Source organism: Oncorhynchus nerka, linkage group LG9a, assembly GCF_034236695.1.
Source record: "Oncorhynchus nerka isolate Pitt River linkage group LG9a, Oner_Uvic_2.0, whole genome shotgun sequence".
NCBI lineage: Eukaryota > Metazoa > Chordata > Actinopteri > Salmoniformes > Salmonidae > Oncorhynchus > Oncorhynchus nerka.
The window spans coordinates 33101443-33127087 of record NC_088404.1 but is presented as its reverse complement, the minus strand read 5'-3'; the positions used below and the strand labels follow the sequence as shown (position 1 = coordinate 33127087).

Sequence of the window (25645 nt, the reverse complement as noted above, 5' to 3'; positions counted from 1 at the left end):
CTTTGACTATAGTCTCAGATACGAATGTTGCGATGCACAATGTAAATAACATTGCAATAGCCAATTCCACTCAAACTCTGATATTTCGATTTGTTTTCACCATGAACACAAATTACACATCACACCATTGCGAACAATCACTCCACTTTGTGGGGAATATGACCACACAACGCAACTCAGAGGCCATACCTCAAAACAGTCCTGGAGGACTGCTTAACCCATGATGGGCTCATTGATTCGGGCTCGACAATATCGCTCATCTCTCAAACATTGTTCAATGATCTAAAAAGGGCTTTAAACCCAGCTAAACGTGGGTTAAAAACAGAACGATGCGACATTAAACTTTGAGGTTTCAATCAGACTACCAGACTATCAGACTCACCTCTCACAATGCGACTCTTTCTGAAACTACACTTCCAAGACGTATCACTTGTTCACCCTGTGTATGTTACCAGCCTCAACTGAACATATACTACTTGTTTGGTCCCACTGATGAATTGGAAAAACAACCAATTGTGGTCACTGGTAACTGTGCCGTCTCCTAACGCTTGCTTCTCCTAACGCTTGCTTCTCCTAACGCTTGCTGCAACACAGTCATCCACAAGGAGTATCTGTTGACAGGACCCCTTGGGAAAAACACATTTCAACACCTTTTGCTGCAGAATCTGACTCAAGCCGATATTACGATATCTCGTCACATTCAATCAGCAAACCTGATAGTCTTATTATTTTTATGATTTTGAGCCAGTAGTCTCTGTGAGTCAGCAACTTCCCTCCTCGGAGTCATGCAATACTGTAGCTAAGATTAACTTCTCTTGTCCTTCAGACACTTCCGCAAGCACTGCGGCCGTCTCAGGAAACAAAGCATCAACGTTCAGAGTGGACTCTGTTTGCAATATATTTTCTGCTTTGAGGGGGACTGAAACCCATTACAATGAAACTAACGGTGTCAGTCCTGGGGATTCCAACTGGTGAAACACTGCTATATCATCTCAGTTCGCAGGTACTGGAAAGGTTGCCACACACGGACGCTGTGGTGAATGGCAGTCCACGACACTGAGCGTTATGAAGCACAAACACCAGGAGATTTGGTTGAAAGGTCATAGCCAACCTACTAACAACGCAGCTGCTGACAACTCGTACAAAGTGTCCAACCTTTTTGTTTGTGCCTCGGACATCAATACCAACTGCTGGGGGACACAAAGGGGGAATTACTATCCTAGAACCATTATGAGCCTCGTTGAGGCCATGGGGGTTGAGACAACGTGCAACACTGTACGAGGCTGCCCAATCAGGAAACAAATCAAGTTGTAAATTTCCCCACGAGAACAGAGAGGAGGAGACAAGCTCTTTGACGGTGATAACCTTAGAATACATCTTGAGATATCACTTAGGTGTCCCACACTGGTCATAAAAGAAGTCCAGTGGACTTTCCACCTCTGAAAAAAATGGTAGCAATAATCATTCGGTGTGTATTCTCAACTACAATGCAACTAGTAAAATGCTCTAATCATGTGTTCCGGTAGGATAACATTTTGGAGTAAATCGGTAGGATAGCTGGTCCCCTTGGGTACCAGTACCAATGCCAGCAACAGTCAGTACAGCTACAGTCATTAAGAAGGTTAGAGACCTAACAATTTGAATTGCCATTGATAACAGCGACAGTAGTAGTCACTCAGATTGCAACACGTGGAAGGGAATCTCCAAAACACTCCTCTGATGGTTAACATACATGCTGCTAATCAATAGAACCATCCACTCAGGAGGAAAGTTATTAGAAGTCATGAACTGAGATCATACCACGTACGACCAGTTCAGTGCTTATAGAGTACTTCCATTGTGAGGTTAGCTCCTCCGTGGATAACATAACTATGAAATAGACTCCTTCATACCTATCGCCACTAAAACGGTGTAAGTTGTGGTTGTAGCGTACCAGAATACTTGGTTTTCTTGCCCTTGACTTGTGCAAGCATAAATGCACATGCACAACGGATCATTTAATGAGGATTTCTACTAGGATCACTTAAGGGTCCGAGCAAAATATATCTTGGTAAAGTTGAAAATAGACCCTAAAGCCCCTTTGACTCTACAGCTACATTAATCACCAGTTTCTCCCCAGAGGTCCATAGGTCACCCCTGTAGACTGTCTGAAGCTAGTGCCTTACAGCTGTAGACTTATCATGTAGTTATCAACTTAGGATAGAGCCCTAAGCAACACACCGCTAAGTAGGCTTGTCCTAGATATGGCAGACAAAATGCATTGATAGAGCCATTTAGCCAAGACCATGGATGTATATAGAAAAGTCCAATTAGATGTGTGGTAATTATATTTTGTATACCTTTTGTTTGTGTTTTATTCTTAGTTTTATTTTCATTTTCTTTGACACTTAAGTGATAGTGCCACAAACAAGTCCTCCATACAACCACCAGTTAGTGACAACGCTGCCCATTTGGGGAAGAAATGTAATTATGTTTTTTGTGAGTGTTGTGCATTATTAACGTCTGTCTAAGTTACTGCCTAGATCCATTGGCCTGGACAACCGTACGACGGTTCCGGAACGACGATCCACAACCAGGACATCCCGCGTCATTCCTGTGGTGGGTTGCAACTTGCAGAATCCTACCAAGATTGTACCCACCAGAGGGGACTGTCATGACTGCCCTGTGAGGATCCAGATGGTGTGTGCGTGTTTGTCTCTGTGTTATCTGTTGAGTGGTGGGATGTCTGGCTTTTTGCACATTCACTGTTTCTTCGCATGATGTTCACCCCTTTTGAAGAACTGTATAAAATTAAGGGTTAAGAATTAACATATTAGACCAGAGAGAGCTGCAGCTCATGTCCAAAGTGGTTTGAACACTGACATCTCAACACAAGGTAGAGACAATAACGTCACCTCTCGGACAACACTGGTACGGCTGATTAGCTGTCCTATGTAAAGTATCTAGAAAAGCTCATTTAAGTGGGACCATTCTACTACTCTCTTCAAACCATCATATTCTACTACTCTCATCACCCAAATGGGAACCATCTACACGGCTGGCTAGCCTATCTTCAAAGCGGCAGCTTCAGGAGCAAATGGAAGAAAATCCACTCTGTAGTTCTGTTCAGGACTACACGACGAAACGACATTTACATGTAAATACATTCATGAATTCTTACTCCAAACGGACAGTGGTTCGTGTGCAAAATATATGGTTACTGTGAGAGTCATTTCTAAATGTACCAAAGTATTTATCTCTTTCCTCCCTCTCCATCTCTTTTGTAACAAGCTGGCATATTTTGGCAGTCCACTAGGGACCTTTTTCTACTGTATTAAGAGTGTATGTTTATCCTGTGTTACCATTTAGTTAGCTAGTAAATAAATAATTTAACAAATTTGTGTAGTACTGAATCATAAGTAGGGGTGGGGGTTTTGCAAATGCAGGAGGTTACTACTGTTCAGAATGATATGATACGATGTTATGATTAATGAGTTGACTGTTTATGGATATAATAGGTAAAGACCTTTAGAGTTTAATTTGAGTTTAATTCTGGAGATGGTAACTCTTTAAAGAACCGCTCTTGTGGTGTTCCAAATTCTTAATGAGTTCATTGTTATGTTATTAATTTAATTGGGTAACAATTAAACATAGTTTGTGGATTAGATGAATAACAGTAATCATATTAATGAAAGTAAAGTCACGACACTACTCAGATGAAAAATGATCTGAAATGTCATGGACTACACATTGCAAGAACAGTTCACTCTGGAGTCAGATGTTAAAGGAATAATCTACTCAAAAACTATATTTTGGTATTTATTTCATTAGTCCACTGTTGATACGGTCCCAAAACGTTTTGCATGTCAGCAATCAAGTTTTCAAGATATAAGACTTTCAAAAATCAAGTTGTCACATGCCACATCAGCATTTTGCTGATTTTGCTATGTGTAGTACATGACATTTCAGATTTAGATATGATCATTTTTCACTGAGTAGTGTCGTGACTTTACTTTCATTAATCTGATTACTGTTATTCATCTAATCCACAAACTATGTTTAAAATTGTTACCAGATTAAATTAACACCAGTCTGTGTTGGTAATCCTGTCGAATGCAGCTTTTTAAAATGTTTATTGTATAGTGGAGCTGCATAAGTGTTGCTCTCCACTTTCTGGAGGATGAAGTTTTGAAATCATTGGAATTAGAGTATGATGATTACATCTTCAAACTAAGGGCAACCGTGGTATGACATTCCTGACAGGGAGACCGGTCCATCATGCATGATAACGTACACAGGTAATATTGTCTAGCATTAGCTAGCTACAATTTCAGATATTACAAGTTTCTAATTTTGACAGAAAGTGGTTTCATTTCAAGCTAGAGTGTACTGTTAACTAGTTAGCTGGCTGGCTCCCTAGCTGGCGTTATTATTCATTTCCCAGAGCTGTTTGCTTTTCTAGTTAGAGCCTAATGTTAGCTGGCTGGCTCGATAGCTAACGTTACATGACGTGTGTTACAGGACGTGTGTACAACACCCGTTGAATATGGCCGATGTCAGTAAACGTCTGCAAAAAAAGCGTAATGAAATTGTTGCCAGCAGAGCTGGTTAGGCTGTTGTCATGTTGTCCAGAGGTAAACAAATCATCTGCCAGAGCGTCAAATGTGAAGCTCCGAGAGCGAAACGAGATGGGTGGGGCTAAAGCTTAAGAGGGTGTGAACGATGCTGAATGGGTGTAGACAAAGAAGAGCTCTTCACTAGATATCAAAACATTCAAAGGTGATTCAAAGGATTTTTAAAGCAGAATTACTTTCCCATTGTCCCACAAATGCAGTGTATGATAAAGCATTTTGTAGCTCTGAGTCTACTTTTATCCAATGTAAAAAAACACAATTTCACATTTTGATACATAAGACTGAATCTAGGTGGTGAGTCACATATGTGGGAAGTCCTTCAAGACTGTTTTGGAAAAGCATTCTTCATGAAGCTGGTTGAGAGAATGCCAAGAGTGTGTACAGGTGTCATCAAGGCAAAGGGTGGCAACTTTGAAGAATCTCAAATATAAAATAAATGTTGATTTGTTTAACACTTTTTGGTTACTACATGATTCCATATGTGTTTCGATGTCTTCATTATTATTCTACAATGTAGAAAATAGTAAAAAAATAAAGAAAAACCCTTGAATGAGTAGGTGTGTCAAATTTTGACTGCTACTGTAGTTAAATTGCTAGCTGAACAACATGTAGTTCACTACCCCCCAACTCTGTCTACATTTACTGTGCATCTGTATTCAGGGCATAAGCAACATAAGGTCACGTAGGGACCCCAAAAAGGAACTCAAGTTAGGGTCTCAACTTACTGTTGAAAGTAAGAATAGTTTAAATACTCCAGGTGCAATTTCGAATTTGGTTGTGCATCAGAATTGTTTCTCTTTTTATACCAGTCAATCAATTAGCTGACAATTAGCCATGATTGTGGCACATTTTTTGATCATTTTTTTGTCTAGCCAGCTGACCTCCAGGGGGCACTCATTAATTTTGTTAGTCATTCTCACTCAGATACAGTATAATATTAACATGACATAAGTCATGGTCAAATGTGTAGAATTTGTGGAAATTAGCTTTAAAACTGCAAAAATGTCTCTCCTACAAATGGAAAAATGGGTAGAATTTCAGGAAATTAGCTGTAAAACACATTTTTCCTATATGCTCAATGGCAGTGAGTCAAATGGCAATGCTTTTGTAATCAAATTGCCACATTTTCTCTCTGCACTTTGACAAAAATATATAAACTGAAGAATAGGAACTTTAATTTAAAGAATGTTATTCACCATCAAGAGGAGGGACACTAAAATGTTTTGCCGCGAGGTGGGGGGGTCCTCAACCAAATAGGGCCCCCAAAAGGCTAGTGCCTGTATATACTGTATCAGTTTGTCTGCCCTTGTCCACACCAACCCCCTGACCCCTCTTTACACCCAAGTCTTGTTTGTAAATGTGTTTTTGTGTGTGTGTGTGGAGGGGCTTGTGACGTACCATATCTGTATTACTATGTCAGACGGAGACTGAGCAAACAATCTGTACTTCAAAGCTCACATTCATTGATTTTTCAGTCTGAGATGTTTAGCATGACAGCAGTGGAAATGAGTGGAATGATAGCTAAACTAGCCTGATCCAAGACCATCCTGAACACTGTGCTCTCGTGTAGCGAAACAGAATGTAACCTCACAAGATTTTAGGAGGGTTGTATGAGGCTAGAGAGTCACTACAGTTGAATTAGTTTGACATTATTGTACAGCAGTCAAAAGCAACTGGTTGGCTCAGTAGCATAGATAAGTCTATCATCACTGTACACATCTATATGGTCACCCACCATAGGGGCGTCCTTATAATTAGCTAAATACATATCCCTATCATCATGTATGGCATTGAGATTGAGTCTAGCAGTGCAGCTTGTTGCTCTGTTGTAGCCATATGGATATGGTGATGGATGGGTTACCTCTGTATAATGTAGAGCACTTTTAGAGTTGAGGAAAACTTCATTTTAAAATAACAATCCAATCCTTATAAAACAATAGGCCAGTCCATTACCATTAATGCATTTCAGACTAGTGACCCCCAGAGGGCGCCCTCGTTCTTCTGGCCTCCCAGTGTGAGACTGGGTTTAGTCTGTGTATGGGCATTGGTACGTGAGGTCACTTTTGTACAGGTTATGTGGAGACTGGCCCACTACATCGGCGATGTCATTTACAAACTAGCCTCCAACACTCTACTCAACAAATTGGATGCAGTCTATCACAGTGCCATCCGTTACGTCACCAAAGCCCCATATACTACCCACCACTGCGACCTGTATGCTCTCATTGGCTGGCCCTCGCTTCATACTCATCGTCAAACCCACTGGCTCCAGGTAATCTACAAGTCTCTGCTAGGTAAAGCCCCACCTTATCTCAGCTCACTGGTCACCATAGCAGCACCCACCCGTAGCACGCGCTCCAGCAGGTATATCTCACTGGTCACCCCCAAAGCCAATTCTTCCTTTGGCCGCCTCTCCTTCCAGTTCTCTGCTGCCAATGACTGGAACGAACTGCAAACATCTCTGAAGCTGGAGACTCTTACCTCCCTCACTACCTTTAAGCACCAGCTGTCAGAGCAGCTCACAGATCACTGCATCTGTACATAGCTCATCTGTAAATTGCCCATCCAATCTACCTCATCCCCATACTGTTATTTATTTATTTATCTTGCTCCTTTACACCCCAGTATCTCTACTTGCACATTCATCTTCTGCACATCCTACCATTCCAGTGTTTAATTGCTATAATGTAATTACTTCGCCACCCTGGCCTATTTATTGCCTTACCTCTCTTATCCTACCTCATTTCCGCATGCTGTATATAGATTTTCCTACTATATTATTGATTGTATGTTTGTTTATTCCATGTGTAACTCTGTGTTGTATGTGTCGAACTGCTTTGCTTTATCGTGGCCAGGTCGCAGTTGCAAACTAGCCTACCTGGTTAAATAAAGGTTACATTTTTTTTAAATGCTGGCGAGTTACCGCCACTCTGATATCCAAAAGTTATTTCTGGCTGTATGTAATAACACAGAAAATGTTTTGGGCTAATAATGTAAGAAAATAAATACACAAAAGAACAAAATACTGCAAAGTTGCATAAAGTGTTATCGTGTAAATGTTCTTAACTGCACATTCCGTGTTCTTGATCTGAATGCTCTGTTTTTAGTCAGCTGCTGCACAACACAGCATTCTAAATTGAGTTAGTTTTATCTCTGACCTAGGTCTAGGATGGTCAACTCCAATCAATCAATCAATCAAATGTATTTATAAAGGCATTCTTACATCAGCTGATGTCACAAAGTGCTGTACAGAAACCCAGCCTAAAACCCCAAACAGCAAAGAAATGCAGGTGTAGAAACACGGTGGCTCTGAAAATCTCCATAGAAAGGCCGGAACCTAGGAAGAAACCTAGAGAGGAACCAGGCTACAAGGGGTGGCCAGTCCTCTTCTGGCTGTGCCAGGTGGAAACTAAAACAGAACATGGCCAAGATGTTCAAATGTTCATAGATGACCAGCAGGGTCAAATAATAACAATCACAGTGGTTGTAGAGGGTGCAACAGGTCAGTACCTCAGGAGTAAATGTCAGTTTACAGAATAAACAGAGTATATCTACCGCTCCTGCTGTCTCTAGAGAGTTGAAAACAGCAGGTCTGGGACACGGTAGCACGTTTGGTGAACAGGTCAGGGTTCCATAGCCACAGGCAGAACAGTTAAAACTGGAGCAGCAACACGACCAGGTGGACTGGGGACAGCAAGGAGTCATCAGGCCAGATAGTCCTCAGGCATGGTCCTAGTGCTCAGGTCCTCCGAGAGAGAGAGAGGGCGAAAGAGAGAGAGAGAGAATTAGAGAGAGCATACTTAGGACACTGGATAAGATAGGAGAAATTATCCAGATATAACAGACGGACCTTAACCCCCCGACACATAAAATATTGCAGCATAAATACTGGAGGCTGAGACAGGAGGGGTCGGGAGACACTGTGGCCCTGTCCGACGATACCCCCGGACAGAGCCAAACAGGCAGGATATAACTCCACCCACATTGCCAAAGCGCAGCCCCCATACCATTAGAAGGATATCTTCAACCACCAACTTACTATCCTGAGACAAGGCTGAGTATAGCCCACAAACATCTCCCCCACGGCACGAACCCAAGGGGGGGCACCAACCTGGACAGGAAGAACACGTCAGTGACTTAACACACTCAAGTGACGTACCCCTCCTAGGCACAGCATGGAAGAGCACCAGTAAGCCAGTGACTCAGCCCCCATAATAGGGTTTGAGGCAGAGAATCCCAGTAGAGATTGGGGAACCGGCAGGTAGAGACAGCAAGGGCGGTAATTTGCTCCAGTGCCTTTCCGTTAACCTTCACACTCCTGGGACAGACTACACTCAATCATAGGACCTACTGAAGAGATGAGTCTTCAATAAAGACGTAAAGGTCGAGACCGAGTCTGCGTCTCTCACATGGATAGGAAAATGGAGCTCCATAGGAGAAAGCCCTGCCTCCAGCGGTTTGCTTAGAAATTCTAGGAACAGTAAGGAGGCCTGCGTCTTGTTACCATGGCGTACATGTAGGTATGTATGGCAGGACCAATTCGGAAAAATAGGTAGGAGCAAGCCCATGTAATGCTTTGTAGGTTAGCAATAAATCCTTACAATCAGGCCTAGCCTTAACAGGAAGCCAGTGTACAGAGGCTAGCACTGGAGTAATATGACACAATTTTTGGGTTCAAGTTAAGATTGTAGCAGCCATGTTTAGCACTAAATTAAGTTTATTTAGCGCTTTATCCGGGTAGCCGGAAAGTAGAGCAATGCAGTAGTCTAACTTTGAAATGACAAAAGCATGTATTAATATATCTGCATCATTTTTGGACAGAAAGTTTCTGATTTTTGCAATGTTACGTAGATGAAACAAAGCTGTCCTTGAAACAGTCTTGATAAGTTTGTCAAAAGAGAGATCAGGGTCCAGAGTAACGCCGAGGTCCTTCACAGTTTTATTTGAGACGACTGTACAACCATCAAGATTAACTGTCAGATTCAACAGAAGATCTCCTTCTCCTTCTTTCTTGGGACCTAGAACTCTGTTTTGTCTGCGTTTAAAAGTAGAACATTTGCCGCTACCCACTTCCTTATGTCTGAAACACAGGGCAATTTTGGGGCTTCACCGTGTTTCATCGAAATGTACAGCTGTGTGTCATCCGCATAGCCGTGAAAGTTAACATTATGTTTCTGAATTAAATCACCAAGAGGTAAAATATATAGTGAAACAATAGTGGTCCTAAAACGGAGCCTTGAGGAACACCAACATTTACAGTTGATTTGTCAGAGGACAAACCATCTACAGAGACAAACTGAGATCTTTCCGACATATAAGATCTAAACCAGGCCAGAACTTGTCCTTGTAGACCAATTGGGGTTTCCAATCTCTCCAAAAGAATGTGGTGATTGATGGTATCAAAAGCAGCACTAAGGTCTAGGAGCATGAGGACAGATGCAGAGCCTCAGTCTAACGCCATTAAAAGGTAATTTACCACATTCACAAGTGCAGTCTCAGTGCTATGATGGAGTCTAAAACCAGACTGAAGCGTTTTGTATACATTGTTTGTCTTCAGGAAGGCAGTGAGTTGCTGCATAACAGCTCTCACATTTTTTAAAAGAATGGGAGATTCGATATAGGCCGATAGTTTTTTATATTTTCTGGGTCACGGTTTGGTTTTTCAAGAGAGGCTTTATTACTGTCACTTTTAGTGAGTTTGGTACACATCCGGTGGATAGAAAGCCGTTTATTATGTTCAACATAGGAAGGCCAAGTTCATGTTGTTTTACTTGGAATTGGGTCCAGTATGCAGCTTGATTATTTTCATCAATGTGTCAAGAGATATAGTATTAAAAAACTGTCTTCCTTTATCCTAGGTTCTGGCAGTGTTGTGCAGACTCATGACAACTGAGCTTTGGAGGAATGAACAGATTTAAAGAGGATCCGTAATTTGCTTTCTAATGATCATGATCTTTTCCTCAAAGAAGTTAATGAATTTATCACTGCTGAAGTGAAAGCCAATCTCCCTTGGGGAATGGTGCTTTTAGTTAACTTTGCGACAGTATCAGAAATACATTTTGGATTGTTCTTCCTCAATTAAGTTGGAAAAACAGGATGATCGAGCAGCAGTGAGGGCTCTTCGATACTGCACGGTACTGTCTTTCCAAGCTAGTCGGAAAACTTCCAGTTTGGTGTAACGCCATTTAAATTCCTATTTTCTGGAACCTTGCTTCAGAGCTCGGGTATTTTCTGTATTTCAGGGAGCTAGTTTCTTATGACAAATGTTTGTTTTTTAGGGGTGCGACTGCATCTAGGGTATTACGCAAGGTTAAATTGAGTTCCTCAGTTAGGTGGTTAACTGATTTTTGTATTCTAACGTCCTTGGGTAGGTGGAGGGAGTCTGGAAGGGCATCTAGGAATCTTTGGGTTGTCCGAGAATTTATAGCAGGCTTTTGATGATCTTTGGTTGGGGTCTGAGCAGATTATTTGTTGTGATTGCAAACGTAATAAAATGGTGGTCCAATAGTCCAGGATTATGAAGAAAAACATTAAGATCCACAATATTTATTCCACAGAAAAAGCTATTATGAATGTTAAAAACACCTCCGCCTTTGCGGGATGCCTGGGGGATATGGTCACTAGTGTAACCAGGAGGTAATTGCCTCATTTAACCCAGTAAATTCATCAGGCTTAAGCCATGTTTCAGTCAGGCCAATCACATCAAGATTATGATCAGTGATTAGTTAATTGACTATAACTGCCTTGGAAGTGAGGGATCTAACATTGAGTAGCCCTATTTTGAGATGTGAGATATCAATATCTCTTTCAATAATGACAGGAATGGAAGAGGTCTTTAATCCAGTGAGATTACTAAGGCGAACACCGCCATGTTTAGTTTTGCCCAACCAAGATCGAAGCACAGACACGGTCCCAATGGGGATATCTGAGCTGACTACACTGACTGTGCTAGTGGCAGACTCCACTAAGCTGGCTAACAGCCTGCTGCCTGGACTGCACCCTATCTCATAGGGGAGTTAAAGCCCTGTCTATGTTCGTAGATGAGATGAGAACACACCTCCAGCTAGGACTCCATCCATCACTCCTCAGAATGCCAGTCTTGGTCCCGTTTGTGGGTGAGTCCCAGAAAGAGGGCCAATTATCTACAAATTTTATCTTTTGGGAGGGGCAGAAAACAGTTTTCAACCAGCGATTGAGTTGTGAGACTCTGCTGTAGAGCTCATCACTCCCCCTAACTGGGAGGGGGCCAGAGAGAATTACTCGATGCCAACACATCTTTCTAGCTGATTTACACGCTGAAGCTATGTTGCGCTTGGTGACCTCTGACTGTTTCATCCTAACAACGTTGGTGCTGACGTGGATAACAATATCCCTATACTCTCTACACTCGCCAGTTTTAGCTTTAGCCCGCACCATCTTCAGATTAGTCTTAACATCGGTAGCCCTGCCCCCTGGTACACAGAGTATGATAGCTGGATGATTCGATTTAAGTCTAATACTGAGGGTAATGGAGTCGCCAATGACTAGGGTTTTCAATTTGTCAGAGCTAATGGTGCGAATCTTCAGTGTCTCAGACCCCGTAACTGGAGGAGGAAAGACCAGAGAAGGCTCAGACTCTGACCTGACTTTCAACGTTGGAGAACTGGTTGAAAGTTTCTGTCGGCTGAATGAGCGACACCAGTTGAGCATTCCTACAGCATTTCCTTCCAGAAGCCATGAGAAAATTGTTCTGCTGCAGGGACTGTGCGAGGGGATTTATACTACTATCTGTACTTATTGGTGGCACAGACGCTGTTTCATCCTATCCTACACTTAAATTACCCTTGACTAACGATTATGTCTGAAGCTGGGCTTGCAGCACAGCTATCCTCGCCGTAAGGTGATCGTTCTCCTGTATTATGAGTACAGTGACTGCAATTAGAGGGCATAATGTTAATGTTACTACTTAGCTTTGGCTGTTGGAGGTCCTGACGAACCATGTCCAGATAAAGCATCCGGGGTGAAAAAGTTGAATGAAAAAGTTGAGCGAGGGATAAAATGTAAATATAAATCCATAATTAAAAAGTAAAAAACGTAATATTGGCAGGTAGCAAAGTAAGGTTACCAACAAACTGCACAGCAGCACGTAAACAAGTCTACATGTTGTGACCAGTCCTCGGGGGCTTGATTGGTGACACTTTTGCCCCAGCTAGCTTGACTCCAATAATCAACTTATCATCTTCAGTTTAGAATGCAATTAGTTTAATAAGGTGTGACAGTTATAGGGCTGGGGGATGGATGATACCAATCAGGCCCCTGAGGACTGGAGTAGGCCTACCCAGATCTAGGTCTAAAATCGGAGCTGGAGACATTCCAGAATCACATACTCATGTAGACAGTTTGCTTTCCCTTCTCCAGCCTGAGGCTGGAACCCTACTGGCAGCACTTGACTACAACCTTTGTAACCATCATCCAGCCTTGGAGAATGTGTAGGGCAACATGATGTAAGTGTGAGTTGTCCTCTAGATTGTGAAAATGATTTGTATGATGTAAAACTAAAACAATTACATTTACTAGAACTCAATACAATATAATACATGTTATCGCTGTTATATTTTCATTTGGTGCTCTACACACTACATTTCTGCACTGATAGTAATACAATTCTATAGACAAAGTAATCAAATGTTGTTATATCTTTCAGCTAAAGAAGACTCTACAATAGCAAGCCTCGAAGGTGAAGTGTCTATGCATTGAAAACTACAAATGACTACATTGACATCCCAAAGCTTCAGAGAGAAGTGTTGAGAAGATTGGGCTCTCAATTGGGGCTACCAAGGGGAATTATCCTGTGATCAGATGACCCAAGACTCCCTGAAGTGCCACAGCAACAATGGCTGAGCTGCTACAACTTCGAGAAGTCACCACGCAACACAGGGTGCAGTAAGCACACCTTTGAGCTGGGAAGGACTGGAGATTTCTTTGCTGTCAGACTTGGCGGTTCCCGGGAAGTGTCAAAACATACAGACTACTCAGAATTGTTGTTAAAAGTGGTGGGCCTACAACCAAACATATAAATCAAATAAATCAGGGATGTTTGTGTTGGCAAGCTAAGCTCTCCTGGATAAAATGAACAGGACTATCCGTATCAAACGATAAATTGTATTTCCAGGCACTAGCATTTTGCCCTATTCTAAATTGGTTTAGACATGATTCTTCCGTCCCCTTGGCTGAGTATAGAGAGACATATGGTATCTCTTATTGCCCTGGTAGAGGTGACCTTCACCGATATATCCCTTAAACAATGTAAACTACACTTTGGTCCTAATATTGTTCACCAATAATAACACTATGTATTCAGGACAAAAGTTACTTGCCTTGACAAATGTTCTGCCGTTTTACTTTAATGCATTGTTGCGAACAAGATGCATGTTTTGGAATATTTTTATTCTGTACAGCCTTCCTGCCTTTTTTTAAACCAATGTACCCATTTACCTTCGTTGCGAGGCATTGGAAAACCTCTCTGTTCTTTCTGGTTGAATCTGTGTTTGAAATTCACTACTCGACTGAGGGACCATACAGTTAATTTTATGTGTGGGGTTCATGTTAAACACCATTATTGCACACAGAGTCCATGCAAATTATTATGTGACTTGTTAAGCACATTTTTACCTCTGAACTTATTTATACTTGCCACAACAAAGGGGTTGAATACTTGACTCAAGGCATTTCAGCTATTCATTTTTAACTCATTTGTAAAAATGACTAAAAACATAATTCCACTTTGACATGATGGGGTATTGTGTGAAGACTAAGGACACAAAACCTCAGTTTAATCCATTTTAAATGTATGTGCAAAAAGTCAAGGGGTTTGAATACTTTCTGAAGGCACTGTATATCTACACACAATACCCCATGATGATGAAGGGAAAACAGGTTTTTAGACATTTTTGCAAATGTATTACAAATAAAAACAGAAATACCTTATTTACATAAGTATTCAGACCCTTTCCTATGAGACTTGAAATAGAGCTCAGTTGCATCCTGTTTCCATTGATCATCCTCGAGATGTTTCTACAACTTGATTGGAGTCCACGTGTGGAAAATTCAATTGAAAAGGCACATGATTTGGAAAGGCACACATCTATATAAGGTACCACAGTTGACAGTGCATGTCTGAGCAAAAACCAAGACATGAGGTTGAAGAAATTGTTCGTAGAGCTCCGAGACAGGATTGTTTCGACGGCACAGATCTGGTGAAGGGTACCAAAAAATGTCTGCAGCATTGAAGGTCCCCAAGAACACAGTGGCCTCCATCATTCTTAAATGGAAGAAGTTTGGAATCATCAAGGCTCTTCTGAGAGCTGGCCACCCGACCAAACTGAGCAATCAGGGGAGAAGGGCATTGGTCAGGGAGGTGATCAAGATCCCGATGGTCACTCTGACAGAGCTCCAGAGTTTCTCTGTGGAGATGGGAAAACCTTCCAGAAGGACAACCATCTCTGCAGCACTTTACCAATCAGGCCTTTATGGTAGAGTGGCCAGACGGAAGCCACTCCTCAGTAAAAGGCACATGACAGCCAGCTTGAAATTTACCAAAAGGCACCCAAAGACTCACAGACCATGAGAAACATGATTCTCTGGTCTGATGAAACCATGATTGAAGTCTTTGGCCTGAATGCCAAGCATCACGTCTGGAGGAAATCTGGCACCATCCCTACGGTGAAGCATGGTGGTGGCAGCAGCATGCTGTGGGGATGTTTTTCAGTGGCAGGGACTAGAAGAATAGTCAGGATCGAGGCAAAGATGAACAGAGCAAAGTACAGAGCGATCCTTGATGAAAACCTGCTCCAGAGCTCTCGGGACAAAGGTTTACATTCCAACAGGACAACGACCCTAAGCACACAGCCAAGACAACACAGAAGTGGCTTCGGGACAAGTTTCTGAATATCCTTGAGTGGCCCAGCCAGACTTAAACCTGATCGAACATCTATTTTTAAAAATTTAATCCAGGCTGTAAAGTAACAAAATGTTGAAAAAAATCCAGGGTCTAAATTTTTCCAAACACACTGTCCACACCTATTTTCATCTTTTTTTAACTTTCTTTGCTTTTAGGCCCCCGGAGAAGGGGTGGTGTGACGACCCTCCCACTCTGTCTGCCGTATTCTCTCTGTTATTTCCTTATTAGGATGCTGGTGGGCGGAGTTGGGAGGGTCGTCAGCTACATGGGAAACACCTGGGCCCGGTGTCTCCAAGGATAAATACACCACTTCCCCATTCATGGAGGAGACTCTCTCCATGCAGACACCCTTTGTAGATTGTGTTGTGGTTCTTGGTGGCCGTTTGTTTGTTTGTTTGCTTTGGCACCTTTCATCACCCTGCATTATCACATTCATGCATGCAAAACACTCACTTACACTACTGATTACTGATTACACACACCATTGTCTATTATACTTAGTTGCTTTAGGTAATAAATACATATTTTGCTACTCTTTATCTCCACTTGAAACGCTATTTAGCGCGCACCACCGCTAACTAGCTAGCTGTTTCACATTCATTACATTGGCACTCCGGTACCGTTTGCCGTGCGCCAGCAGAAAGAACAGTCTATAACTTGGGTGATGAGTCTTTGACGATTTTGTGGGCCTTCCTCTGACACGCCTAGTATATAGGTCCTGGAAGGCAGGAAGCTTGGCCCCAGTGATGTACTGGGCTGTAAGCACTACCCTCTGTAGCACCTTGCGGTCGAATGCCGAACAGTTGCCATACCAGGTGGTGATGCAACCAGTCAGGATGCTCTCGATGTGCAGCTGTAGAACTTTTTGAAGATCTGGGGACCCATGTGTTTGATGTATTTGATGCCCTTCCATCCATTCTGCTCCGGCCATCACCACAAGCCCATCCTCCCCAATTAAGGTGCCACCAACCTCCTTTGGTTATATCCCTGTTAAACAGACATGTTGATGAGATCTGGGTTTGACCACTGGGGATCAGGTTACTGTCAAGGTCAGAGGTCAACAACTGATTTATTATGGGGCCACGGGGTCACCATTTGAGATGTTGGCTGTGTATGTGCATGTTTTTTAATATATTTTTTACCTTTATTTAACCAGGCAAGTCAGTTAAGAACAAATTCTTATTTACAGTGACAGCATAGGATCGGTGGGTTAACTGCCTTGTTCAGGGGCAGAACAACAGATTTTTACCTTGTCAGCTCGGGGATTTGATCTAGCAACCTTTACGGTTACTGGCCCAACTCTCTACCCACTAGGCTACCTGTCACCCCACTACCTGCCACCCCTTACCACTCAAATGAGCCCAATATATTAATTTTGACAATAGGTGTTCTGACGGTTAAAGCATCTGGGATGTTAGTCCATCTACTGAGGTCGGATTGAGTTGATTTGGGCATTCTGTAAAAGTTTTATCTAAGGAAGGAAATATATATACTCCCAAATATTTTAAAGGGGAAACGATTAGGATTCCATAAGTAGAGGTGGAGCCCTCCGTTGGGGTCTTGAGAGGCAATAGGCTGATTTGGTTAGATTCATTTTATAATTTGAGATTAAGCTGAATTTCTCTATGATCTTCAGTGCGTTTGGAAGCGATTGAGATACATTGTCTAGCAAAACACTGTCCACGTATAATGAGATGAAGTGATCACTAGATTTTAGGTAAATTGATGTTATTTCCTTCGACTGGCAAATTGTCTGGGCCATAGGTTCCATGAATAATAAAAATAGCATAGGAGAAATCGATGATATCATATTTAAGTCATTTCTTGCAGAATTGTGATTATGGTTCCCATAGAGCAGTGGTCTTCAATTCTGTCCCCAGAGAAGCTTCTGCTCCTGTCCTGCTCTAACACTTTAATTTAGTAGCTGCATCAGTTGAAATGTGTTAGTGCTGGTCTGGAACGAAAGTCCTGCTCTAACACCTTAATTTATCTCTATGTTATTGATCTGTCAGCAGTATTCTATCAGAGTATCTTTATCTCTATGGCATTGATCTGTCAGCAGTATTCTATCTTTATCTCTATGGTATTGATCTGTCAGCAGTATTCTATCAGAGTATCTTTATCTCTATGGTATTGATCTATCAGCAGTATTCTATCTTTATTTCTATGGTATAGATCTGTCAGCAGTATTCTATCAGAGTATCTTTATCTCTATGGTATTGATCTGTCAGCAGTATTCTATCAGAGTATCTTTATCTCTATGGTATTGATCTGTCAGCAGTATTCTATCAGAGTATATTTATCTCTATGGTATTGATCTGTCAGCAGTATTCTATCATTGATCTGTCAGCAGTATATTTATCTCTATGGTATTGATCTGTCAGCAGTATTCTATCAGAGTATATTTATCTCTATGGTATTGATCTGTCAGCAGTATTCTATCAGAGTATATTTATCTCTATGGTATTGATCTGTCAGCAGTATTCTATCAGAGTATATTTATCTCTATGGTATTGATCTGTCAGCAGTATTCTATCAGAGTATCTTTATGTCTATGGTATTGATCTGTCAGCAGTATTTTATCAGAGACTGAGAAAGAAGGATACTGGACGTACGCACGCACACAGACTAGAGGCCACAGTGTGTGAGGCTTGTTTCCATGCAGCCCTGGACCACCTTATACACTAATGGTGATTGGAGATTGAGAAAGTGACCTACAGCGATGCAGCTGTGATGACCCCAATAATGAGTCACAGTGAACTAGATCACGCAAGAGGAGCGAGGTCACCTCCTGTCACACTGACCTTTGACCTTGACAGCAGTACAGATGTGTGTGTTCTGTATCTACAGTAGTCATTGATTAGCTTGTGCAGGAAATGTTATTGTGGACATGGAAAGTGGTGGCTGGTTCTCTGTCACACAGACACAACACACTCACAAGACACATTTAAACACATACTCTTTATTAAATATGACAGCTTATACAAAGATATAGACTAAGATGAATAAAACAGACAATGTACATTTGGGGAAACATTTCGGCCACATTCGTTTCACTGGTTTAGTCAGTGAAATATTTACAACAAATAAGCTTGAATAAATTTTAAATTAAACAACATATCTTTAAACGTTCAAGTCATAGCAAACATAAAACAGTATTTACTTTAAAGTGCTTCACGGGTTTCTAATACACTTGACCAAGTAGCTCACTAGACACGAGAGAGAGAGAGATAATTGAAATTGAGAGTTTAGAGACACAAGAATATAGGGATGATCATGGGGGATTGTAGATCAGCTCAGCTCATTGGGGACAGGAATAATGACTTGAACAACAAGGTATTACAGACCTCCTTCCACCCTACCCACAGTCAGCACTTAAAACTCTAAGTTCCTTCCACCCTACCCACAGTCAGCACTTAAAACTCTAAGTTCCTTCCACCACTTTGCATCTGACCCACATTCTGCCGTTAGCCGTGTCTGTGTATAGGTTGTTGTCTTGTTCATGAATGTATTCAGATGTGGCCCTGCCTGTGTGTTGCTTGTTGATTACGTTATTCAGCTGTAGCTGTGTCTGTATATTGGTTGACGATAATGTTATTCAACAGTGACTGTGCCTGTTTGTTGGTTGCTGATAAAGTTATTCAGCCGTAGCTGTGCGGGCTACGGGGATTGATGGGGGAGGAGTCTTGTCTCCCACTCTGTCCAATCAGCTGGTAGAGTCGGTGACTGAGGTTCTGAACTTGACAGGTTCCCAGGACACACCCCACCCTCATCAGCTGACCCTGGCCACGCCCACCGCTACCGTTGGCATGACGGCGACCCCGTGACGTCCCCACTCTAGAGAGGTGGTAGTTTTGGTCAGGCAATGGACTGGATGGCTTGGCCAGTGGGCCTTCATGGTCAGGCATTAGGTTAGACTGCCTCAGGGGTCCTTTAGGGAGCAGGCCCCTCCAGACGGCCCATCTGTTTCTAAGGGCAATGCTGTCGTCCAGGGCAACAGTCGGGGTGACAACCGTCGCCATAGTGAGAGACGAAGACGACCTAGGTGTCCAGGAGGTTCTGGATAATATAAACCTAAGAGAGAAAGAGAGAGACAGTCGCATACATGCCGCAAAAACACGCACGCACACACACACACGCACGCACACACACACAGAAACACACACACCCCAGTCAGGTACAGCAGTCAGGTACAGCAATTACTACTTGGATTTCTGAGTGTAATTTGAGCATTGAGACGAGGAGGAATGTTTCACAGACACACTCGGAACAGGTAACCTGAGGAGAACTGAGAGAGGCAGAGAGCGAGAGACCTGGCTCCAGAAATATGCTGTGCAAGAACATCATATTCCAGACACAAATGAACTTGGCTTTTTAAATATACTGTATAGGAGAAAATGTCCAGTTATACAACTCATACAGAAATGACAGTCATGCTTATTAATGTTTCTATATTTAAGTTAAAGCCTTACGAGACATTTCTTGGGATTCATTCAATGATTGCAGTCTCGTATGATTAGTAATGTATTTAGAGTTAATCAACAACACCTCTTTGTTTTTTAAGTCTTAAGAAATGTCTAAACAACACACACCAGAGAGAGAGTGAGAAAGAGGAGGGGGAGAGACTTCCTGAGACCTACTCAGTCAAGAGCCTCTACTCCTCTTCTCTATTTTAATGCTTCATCTTTTATACTTAGGCTTTTCACCTCCCTCCCTCCTCTCCTTTCTTGTCTCTCACTCTACTACAATGGCCTCTCCCCTCGTTTTCCCCCCACGCTTTCTCTTCATTCCCTCCCTCCTTTATCCAGCAGTCTGAGTGGCAGTAAGAGGCTGTCTGATGAGTTGGGTGACCTGCCTGAGCGATTATGCAACACACACACACACACACACACACACACACACACACACTGTACTCAGTGTACGAATTACCCTGAATGAGCCATGAGCTCCCATAAAGGCAACAAAAGTTTAACTTTGGGTCGGGGTCTCTAAATAATGCTAATTTGATTGAAATGCAATTTTGTACTGCTACAGTGGTAAATATGAAAATAAAAACGTATTCTAAATTGAACGAACACCCCCACCTCTCTGTCATGGTTTAAACTGTATTTCGGCCACTTTTCATGTTTCCCGACTTACAAAAAAGACGCATAAATTAATTCAGGTTACAATCGTTGAATGTCATTACACTTTATGGTGTTGTGTAACAGCTGTGTCTTTCCATTCATCAAACGGCGAGTGCACAGTGCACTGTTTGGATGCTGGAATTATTTTGCAGTGGACGAATGTGCGCAAGTAGCCTAGTTTTTGAAGGAATTTGTTTGAGAATCACATGAAGACATCATGACTGGTTGCGTTCATGCCACATTAAAAGTTATTACATTTTTACAGTTAAATTGCCATTTTTATTAGGTACATAAAAAAATGGGTCCACACATAGGAGGTCCCGTGAAAAAATTGAGGCCCCTCCAAATGTCATGATATAATTCACTTTGACTATACTGCTAAAACAGTCCTTTTCTGTGTCTATCCATCTGTCAGCCTGTGTTAGTAAGTGCGTGCGTGGATCACACAGCGTGTTGCAACATTAGTGTTTATGTTACCTGAACCCTTTTACACACTAAAAAATATTAGTCATGAATGGGTATATGGCCTGTGAGTGTGCGTGTTGATGACAGGAGACACAGTGTCTGCTTCAGAGTCTCATTCATCTCTGTCACCTGACCACACACACACACACACACACACACACACACACACACACACACACACACACACACACACACACACACACACACACACACACACACACACACACACACACACACACACACACACACACACACACACACACACAAAAAAAGTAAAAGCAACTCTGACTGGTAACATGAAAGTCCATGGTTTAGTTCTATGTAAAAGAGACCTAGCCTGGAATCCAAAGTGAATGTCTCCCTGTTTCACTACTATTTCACTTCACTGATTCAGTCTGGCTTTCCTCCAATAGAAGGCCATTTTGAATAATGCAGAAAGTAAATGGTCCAATCAGCACCTCCTCAGAAACTATGGTAGGTTTTAGCAAGACTTAGTTGGAGGTGGGTGACACTAATTCAGGTCTTGGATCAGGTGACTCCACTGTATGATGGGCTAGCCAACCCCACCTAGTTTGCACCCTTCCATCCCTCAATTGTCTTCCTACAGATGCCGTCATTCTAATGTGACGAGTGTGCATAAGCTGTATCAACTCATGGAGGGATTACGGACATTCCATGTTCTCATTACTCTCTATTCCATTTGCATGTGTACTGTAGCTGTTATTTTATGGCATTAGTTAACAAAATGCAGATTTCACTGTTATTGTTAAGTTTTACTGTCACACTCTAGAAAAACAAGCTTTAGGTATGAGCTCAAATCATTTTCAACACCATCTGCCCAAACTATAGTGTATGTGAGGTAATATAGGCTGGTATGCAGGCCTATCTTTAATATCCAGTAATCCAGTGTGTTATTCAGTCCTCTCTGAAGGGACATCATGACCCCGTGTAAAACGGCTGCCATATTAAACCACACAGGTCAACGGTCACAGAGACACACACATTGTCTCTGTTTCCAGACCCTCTGGACATCAGTGAAATGTTAAACGTTAGCTGTACATTAGTAGGACAAACACGTGCACCCTACACCTGACTTCCTGGCAGTTATAGTGTTTTCTTATGCTCCATGCACCATTAAGACACACACACAGACACACACACACCTCTGGAGCGCCAGGACCACCTGGGGATCGTGTCAGAACAAGGTCGTCTCCTGAAGAAAAAGGCGCTTGGCACCAAAATGTAGGCCACTGACCATCCACCACCCGCTACTTCTGTGTGTGTGTGTGTGTGTGTGTGTGTGTGTGTGTGTGTGTGTGTGTGTGTGTGTGTGTGTGTGTGTCATAAGATTCCCTCAGATTACACAAACCCACAAAGAATTTGAAAACAAATAACATTTTGATAAACTATCATATCTATTAGGAGAGAGAGAGAGAGAGAGAGAGAGAGAGAAAGAAAGAAAGAGAGAGAAAGAAAGAGAAATAGAGAGAGAGAGAGAGAGAAGAAAGAAAGAAAGAAAGAAAGAAAGAAAGAGAGAAAAGAGAGAGAGAAAGAAAGAGAAAGGGAGAGAGAACGAGAACGAGAACGAGAGAGGAGGTGGTGACGGCTCCCTCTATGTGACTAATAACGATTGACTGGTGTGGAAATAAAGATAAAGGTTGGGTGGAGAGAATGAGAAACCGCTACTGTGTCCGATCAAATGATAAAGTCTGCAGAGATCTGATGAAATACTGATTCTAGCATCAGACTACTGTACCTGATCACTACCTCTGAATATGGAAGGGCTGTGTGTGTGCGTGTGCATACATCCATTTGTGTGAATAAAGAGCTACTCTTGCATTCCTCCCAGGTTAGAGCCCAGCATGAGCCCTGAACCAAAGAGAAGCACACACCAACCATCTTTCACACACCAACCCCCTCACAACCACTTCAGATGAGAGAAACACTACTTCCCTACTTCTCCTTTCTCTCCTCCGCCTGTCCTTTTCAACTCGTTACATGTCTCATTTATTTGACATTTTAGTCATTTAGCAGACACTCTTATCTAGAGCGATTGGTTCCCCGTGGGAATCAAACCCAAAACGCTGGCGTTGAAAGTGTAATGCTCTACCAACCGAGCCACACAGGACTTGTAACACTGTAAGACACACACCACATACACATGTGACAGGTTCTAATAAAAATATGTAATGTAATGTTGGGTGGAGGACTGGAGTTGAGAAACACGGTGGTAAGATACCATAACTAGCACCTGCTCCATTAGTTAGCATTCAAAACACAGCTTCCAGAGAGATACTGGTCACTACAGTAGATCTCTGATAAAGCAATTTACTTCCTACTGTAAACACACACACACTGAGCAACACACTGCCCCTCAACCTTCCCTCACAAACTGAGGTGTTAATATTGTGTATCAGTGTTCCCAATCCTTATTAAATCACAATGGAAACAAACACACACGCACACACCCGTATAGCCCTCCACCTCCCTCTCATTCATTATACAGGGTCATTCTTCCGGGGGCTTTTAGAGGAATTACCTCATTCTGTTGTTGTAACCTTTTCACACATAATTTACTGCCACTGCAATGGCCAGACAGAGAGAGGTTAGGGGCAGGGTGTGTATAAAATGGCCAGACAGAGAGAGGTTAGGGGCAGGGTGTGTATACAATGGCCAGACAGAGAGAGGTTAGGGGCAGGGTGTGTATAAAATGGCCAGACAGAGAGAGGTTAGGGGCAGGGTGTGTATAAAATGGCCAGACAGAGAGAGGTTAGGGGCAGGGTGTGTATAAAATGGCCAGACAGAGAGAGGTTAGGGGCAGGGTGTGTATAAAATGGCCAGACAGAGAGAGGTTAGGGGCAGGGTGTGTATAAAATGGCCAGACAGAGAGAGGTTAGGGGCAGGGTGTGTATAAAATGGCCAGACAGAGAGAGGTTAGGGGCAGGGTGTGTATAAAATGGCCAGACAGAGAGAGGTTAGGGGCAGGGTGTGTATAAAATGGCCAGACAGAGAGAGGTTAGGGGCAGGGTGTGTATAAAATGAAGAAGATGTTCCATCTCTCCCTTCCACCTAATACACTGAAGCAGACACACACATCCCAAAGACAGATATGATGAACCAAACAGTGAACACAGAGATTGGCCCACAGCTCTGTCTGGATCAATATCATTAGCTCATACTGTCTCTTCTTAAATATGTTGCATTATGGACTGCTTGATCTCCATCCTTCAAAATAATAATAAAGTAATGATGCCTTATTTTGCCTTGCACCCTCACCTCCTAAACCCTAGGACTCGCATACTGTCATTTGATTGATTTACTACAGTAGTCTAGAGGTTTGCAGCAAAACCATGTTATATCAGTTACAGTGATAGTGTGAAGTGGCCGTACCTGTGAGGCTGTGTCCGGACTGGCCGCGGCAGGGCCAGGGTGTGTGTCTCCACGGTTAGCAGGCTAAGGCAGCAGAGCCATGCCGGGAACAGTGAGGGCATGGCGGCAAGCGGGAGTCACAACCCTCGGGTACAGGTTAGAACAGGCCAGAAAAGCTCAACTGAAGAAAAACTCCACTGTTCTCAGGCAAAGGCAGAATCTCCCCTCACTGAGGAATGGTTTAGTCAGCGCACCTGTTGCAGTCTAAAAGAAACATACGTGGAATTCCTTAAATTAAATAACAAGCAGTATATCATAACTACGGTATTTAGTTGTAAGCTAATTGCGTGACAAAATAGCAGCAATTTTGCGAAATTCAATGGAAAAACGATGCATCAAGATTTCATGACAAAAACATTTAAATCAACTTTTCAAATGTTTAAATTATTCAGAATATTGCTTTCCTGATTGAAAATCACCTAAACAAGATTATATTAACAGTCCTAGTAGGCTACTAACCCAGTTTGGTGTTAATAATTATCAGTGTAGTCTCGGTTGCGTCTTGCGGGTTCGGACAGAACTCTGGAGATGATAGTGCGCTGGCATGGCGCGCCTTTATAATTCGGGAGCAGGGCCTGATTAATGCAGGGGCTTAAAGGGCTGAAGCCCCGGGACCCAGCCCGTAGGGGGCCCTTGAGGCAGAGAAAAATGTAGAAAAAAAAATGTTTTACTGCAACCGCCAACCACAGGAGCCCGCTTTCAATGAATTTAGATAGCCTGCTCCTGCTAATTAATCATCAGCTGTGGGAGGAGAGGACGTGGGGAGACCCTGCTTTGGTTGGGGACAATAAAAAGCCACTCTTAAATGTGCATTTTTGTCACACAACAAAATGCCACAGATGTCTCAAGTTTTGAGGGAGCGTACAATTGGCATGCTGAATGCAGGAATGTCCACCAGAGCTGTTAACAGACCATTTAATCTTGATTTATCTACGATTAGCCATCTCCAACAGGATTTTAGAGAAAACGTCTCAGGGAAGCTCATCTGCATGCTTGTTGTCCTCACCAGGGTCTTGACCTAACTGAAGATCTGTGTCATAACCAACTTTAAGCAAATGCGCACCTTCAATGGC

General features: G+C 42.4%; 1 protein-coding gene across 1 annotated transcript; it reads right to left on the bottom strand.

Moving 5' to 3' along the window:
* Nucleotides 1–18494: 18494 nt before the first annotated feature.
* Nucleotides 18495–25135, bottom strand: adm2b (adrenomedullin 2b). Its single transcript, XM_029643429.1, has 3 exons — nt 25032–25135; nt 24534–24776; nt 18495–19626 (listed from the first exon to the last, which is right to left on the bottom strand). The coding sequence occupies exons 2-3, from the start codon at nt 24632–24634 to the stop codon at nt 19194–19196; spliced, it is 534 nt and encodes a 177-aa protein (XP_029499289.1). The 5' UTR covers nt 24635–24776; nt 25032–25135; the 3' UTR covers nt 18495–19193.
* Nucleotides 25136–25645: the final 510 nt, after the last annotated feature.

What these genes read in the sequence shown, in the direction of transcription:
- adm2b (XM_029643429.1), bottom strand. Translation starts at nt 24,634, where the DNA reads ATGCCCTCACTGTTCCCGGCATGGCTCTGCTGCCTTAGCCTGCTAACC. An exon ending in GTCCGGACACAGCCTCACAG is followed by an intron (nt 19,627 to 24,533) that starts GTACGGCCACTT and finishes TTTCTCTCTTAG; the next exon opens with GTTTATATTATCCAGAACCT.